Source organism: Solanum lycopersicum, chromosome 8 (genome assembly GCF_036512215.1).
Source record: "Solanum lycopersicum chromosome 8, SLM_r2.1".
NCBI lineage: Eukaryota > Viridiplantae > Streptophyta > Magnoliopsida > Solanales > Solanaceae > Solanum > Solanum lycopersicum.
The window spans coordinates 42,222,792-42,228,243 of NC_090807.1; the positions used below are offsets into that span (position 1 = coordinate 42,222,792).

Here is a 5,452-nt window from a genome sequence, read left to right on the forward strand (position 1 = left end):
ATGTGTGGATTTGAAAACAAAATCTCGCAAAATAAATGATGAATTCAAAAATACTTTATCAATTGAGTGATTTCTTGATTAATTGATAGATCTGAACAAATTGTTTTATATATATATATATATATATATATATATATATATATATATTAAACTCTTAATTTGTTTAGAGAGTTATTGAGTTTGAAAATGTAAAACCTCTTCATTGAGTAAATTGATTTTAGAATTTTATGAATTAAAAGGGTTAAATGTTAATTATTATTTTCTTAATAAGTGTAATAAGTCAAATATGAATAAGTAAATAAAATGGAAAGGAATTTATTTATTTATTTACTTATTACTAATATAAAAATGAGAAAAAGATTTTATCTACTTTTAATTAGGATGACATAAAAGTAATTAATAAAGATAAAATGTGTACTAAAGATGACATGACCAAAGACCATGCATCCTGTTGTAACTTTCAGTGAGCTTTGAATTGCCAAAAGAGAGTATATGTTTTTCAGTATTTTGGGTTACATAAGTTTAAGTGGTTCAAATTGTTTAAGGAAAAATAAGAATGCTATTCTCTCTCTCACGCAAAAACATTAGGTACGGAATGGCCTGTGCTTTAACTTTCCAATATTGATGTTGTTAAGTCAAAAATGATGCCTAATGTGAACAAAATAAAGTAAAAATCAATGAAGAAGAATACTAGTATGTATTTTTCTAAGCAATCAAAGGCAAAAACAGAATAGTAGGAGGAGGAAAAATTGTATACATGTACTTTACGTGGGAATTGGATGAGGTAAAAACTTAATGTTTCAGGTCTTCCAAGCATAAACCAGCAAGGAAAATCCAGTGGGATCCTTCATTTCATTTTCTTCTGTGCTTGCCCATTCCATTACAGAGCTACTACAACTTGAAGATGCTGAAGATAAAGATGATGATGAAGATGATGAACTTCTCAATACACCTTTCTTCATCATCTTTGTCTCAAACCCAAATCCACAAGATTGCTGGGACCACATACTATTATTAAATTGCTCCTCATCCAAACTTGATTTCTCAAATTTGAACATGTACAAAGCATAACCATCTTCATCATCATCAAACAACCAGTTATACACATCCCATGACACCGCTACTCCAACCCCATCTACTTCAATTCTCTCATTCCCTCTGAATTTCCATCTCAAGTGCTTAATTTGCAATACCCTTTTGTTGTCCACACTGAAATACAACCTTGGATCTTCCCCAATCCTGCAATCAATTGAGATTTCTCTTTCTTTTCCACCAAACTTTGCTTTTGTTATGTACAGTTTGTTCCCACAGTACACATGTTCCCTTCTCAGCACCATGTTCATGTTCATGTACTTGTTTCGAGCTCTTGTCCTTGAATAAGCTTCTTTGAGTAAATCGCCGACGAGAAGAACCATTTCTCCGTTAACGGTAGCAGCCATGTAGAATCCAGATCGAGGTTCAGGGCCAGATCCGAATTTAGCTTTGGAAAAATCCCAAAAGATGTGAACATTGTTATGGAGCTTGTTAGATCCGTGTTTCTTCCAGAAAACAAAAGGCTTGATGTGGAGTTGGAAAGAAGGGGATAGATGAGGAGAAGAAAGGCCATTGAGGAGGAAATGGATATGAAAAGATCTGCCGAACAGATTGCGTGACCAAGTTAGAGCAAAAAGGCCGAGGTGGGTGTTGTAGAGGGAGGTGGCTAGATTGGGATATGTAGCAACTCCAACTGGTGGAAGAGCGGTGGCAGCCGGGCGTCCAAAACAAGCAGAGTAATAGTGGCGGTGTTTTGCCTTGGCAACAATTTGATAAGAGGAGTCCATCGATTATATTTGAGATTTGAGGTGAAAGAAAGGGATGATCCAGAGAATATATTAATTATGAGAAACAAAAGTGAAGCTATTTTTGGACAATAGTCCTAGTCCTAGTCTACAAGGAGCAGCTTGACTCTTTTTTCCTTTTTCATTACTTTTCCAAAATGGTATGTATTCACCTCTATCTATTTGGTCAGAGTCATTCAAATGGTCAAACAAAACGAAAATTCGTCCCTCCATCTATGTACACACACATAATAGACGTCTATCTATTATGAATGAATAAATAAAACTAATCGACGTCTTTTTCCTAGAAAACTACATCAAACATTGTTCAAACCATCTATTTATAATTCATGATTCAAAATTGAAACTTCCAATGTGAATAACGACTTATTCTTACAACTTTGTTGATGGGTTATGAAGGGTTGATTATGACATCATGCATACGAGGATAAATTAGACGACACATTAAACTATACTAAAAGAAATATATTATTATAGCATATGGCCAATTGTCCTTCATAATTATAAAAGTAATAATATTGAAAAAGCATAAATATGTTTAGTAGAAAGTCTCCCTTAAATTAAACTCTCTAAACGACTACATTGTGAATGTTATTGTTTTGTTGTGTTAGAAGAAATAAGCATATATTTATCGAGTCCTAAAATCTTTTTCTACAAGAAAAGAACTAGCTACAGCAAAAAATTTTCCGAAAGGGAACGAATAAACCAACTCTGAAGAAAATGTATTTTCCTTTTAGAAGAACTAAAAACAATTATGGTAATTCTTTAATTTTTTTTAACGTAAAGATGAAACTCAAATATGGTAAGAAATAAGGGTAAAACCCTAACAAATCTCCCCTTTTCGCTGAATTTTCTTAACAAAACTTGATCTGTCTTCTTCAAATACATGATAATCTTTGTTCTTCACAAAATCTTCATTACTGTTGCTTGACATGGTTAAATATAAAGTTTAAAATATATGGATTAAAAATGGTTTTAAAATATTTTATTTTTATTTTTATTTTACAAGATGCAGCAACTTGAATGTTGAATATATGTTTGAAACTTCTTCTCCAAATATAGCTTGACAAAACCTCTGTATCATCAAATTGTTTTGAAACCACTTGAGTATGTTTCAACCTCCGTAAGACCTTGAAAATGACCTAGGTGAAGCTAGAGCCTAACATGGTTGTTGTAGTGGTCTAAGGTCCTAAAATGGTTTATAATGTGGGTTTGAGGCAATGTCTAAGAGTTTAGGTGCTTTGGAAGTCAAAAGTCAAGAAACGACCAACACGTTCGACGACTAAGACACCTAAGTGCCTCATATGTGGTTTTATGTGTGATACATGAGCTTATATTGTTCTTAAATGAGTTTATATGGTGTTTAAAGTCAGTGTGTCAAGTTTCGTGAAGTTTGGAGGTCAAACTTCCAAGAACGTTCATGACATTTGAAAGGTTTGTCTTGAAATGACCTTGCGTGTCTATGTATGTTTTGTCGAGTTTTACGTGTTCATTTTTTATGAAACTCGTATAGTAGGTCCCAAACTCGTATATGAACATATTTGGGGTGGAAACATTCGGGTACGACTCCACATAGGACCCTCAAAGTGGACCTAAAGGAGGACCCCGACTTAGAGATTACACTGCCAGGCAGTGGCCAAACGATGGACCAGACGACCCTTCGATGGGTCTCGTCGATTGAGGACAAGTAGCCTGAAGGTTGGGAAACCTATAAAGTGAAATACGAGACCCCATTGATGTACGTGGCCTGACCAACGGTCCGTCGATGGTGCTGAAAAGTTAGCAGTTTTTCTGTTAAGACTTGCGGGCTTTGGGAAATTTACCCCAAGTCTTATAAAATGTGGGGACAGTTGTTTTAGGTGTTTAGGGGTATTTTAAGAGTATATAAGTGACTAAAATCTCATTTAAACCCTAGCATCTAAATTAAAACCCCTTCCCTCCTAAAGATTCTCCAAAAACTTCCATGTAAGTTCAAGATGAAGATGGGTCTTCAATGGAGTTTATTCGTCAATTATATTTGGATTCTTCAAATAAGGTATGAGAGTTATTAATCTAAGGCTTGCTATCACCTTAGAGCCAATTTCAAAGATGATTTTCAAAGATTTTAAAAAGACGAAAAAGTCCAATTTCTGCTCGAAGTTTTCGATTCTTGCATAAATGGTTTCCAAATGTTTATATATGATAAAGTTGATTTATAATTGATGTTTTTGAATGAAATTCTACATGAACCCTTGGTCTTCTCAAATCTCTAAATTTCACTAAAATATGGGGAATTGATTATGCTTTGATATTCATGAATTCATGTGTAAATTGTTATAGGCTTTTGATTCATGTATAGATTACGTATGTATGATGTATATACTGTTTCAATTTGATTAATTGATCAATGAATACTCTTAGATCTATGTATGTTAAGCTTATTGAATTGGTATGCACTTGATACTTATAGATTCTAGTGTAATTTTTTATGGGCTATCTAATGATGCAATAATTATATTCAATTGATATCTAGGTTGTATTAGATTGATAAGTATATAATGAATTGACTTAGTTTAATTGATTATTGTTATAATGGTATTGAATTGTTGGTTATGACCATGGGTAAGGGCCTTATGATATTGAATTAGATGATTTAACTTTGGAATGAAAGTGGTAAGAGGTAGTGAGGCATGCTTCCCTAGTTCTTTTATTTTGATGTTAATTAGACTTCAACTATGTTTTGATTGGTACGGTCCACATATGGTGGCAGTGTTATGTGAATTGATGTGGCCTTGTCGTCGTTACTTTATGTAATATGATGATCATGGCATTGTCGGCACTATTTGAAGTATAATGATGATTTTTGTAGTTGATTTATGTGAAGTATGAGCATATCTATCTACATGTGAAGTAATGTGAAAGTATGTGTGCTTTATATGTATTTTAGGTGATCATGTAGACTATGACTATGTTTTATATGTGTAGTTTTAGATGTTGATACATGATTGTTCCTACTTTACTATTTGAGTTATGATGGTTATATTGACGATGATATGGTAATGTATTGGATGACATAAAGATGATAAGGGTTATTCCTAAGTGCTTTAAAGAATGATATGATATATGTGATAAGGTGAAAGAATGTTGTGTCTTGTTTGGTAGACTTGTGCCCCTTACTTGATACAGGTATGAATGATATGTGAATGTGAGATGTCTTGACTAGGCAGGCTTAGTGCACCCTTGACATGTATGAATAAAGATACTCTAGTTTATAATAAACTAATATGAATTTCATTAGATTATGATATGATAGGAAGGAATAACTGAAGAAAAAACTGCATAATAAAAAATAAACATGTTTACAATGTATGATGAAATAAGAAGTTATAAAACTTTGATTTTATATATACTCAAAGATACAGAAATTGATGACATAAAAAGAGTTATATGGGGAAAAAAATTTGAGTATGATTTAGAAGATATATAAAAGTCAAAAGTGGTATGAAATAGATTTACAAGAATTAGATATAGAAAGAATAGATATATACGATTTAGAAATAGATTCAGATTAAAATGAACTATGACTATTTAGAATATTGGATAAAAACTATGGAAAATATAAGATTATTAGAACA

At 32.5% G+C, this 5,452-nt stretch overlaps 1 protein-coding gene across 1 annotated transcript; it reads right to left on the reverse strand.

Moving 5' to 3' along the window:
• Positions 1-678: 678 nt before the first annotated feature.
• Positions 679-2,129, reverse strand: LOC101262938 (uncharacterized). Its single transcript, XM_004244840.5, has one exon. It carries the CDS (start codon positions 1,818-1,820, stop codon positions 801-803), a length of 1,020 nt encoding a protein of 339 aa, XP_004244888.1. The 5' UTR covers positions 1,821-2,129; the 3' UTR covers positions 679-800.
• Positions 2,130-5,452: the final 3,323 nt, after the last annotated feature.

Bases quoted from the DNA above. Each gene is read 5' to 3' on its own strand.
- LOC101262938 (XM_004244840.5), bottom strand. From the start codon at position 1,820: ATGGACTCCTCTTATCAAATTGTTGCCAAGGCAAAACACCGCCACTAT.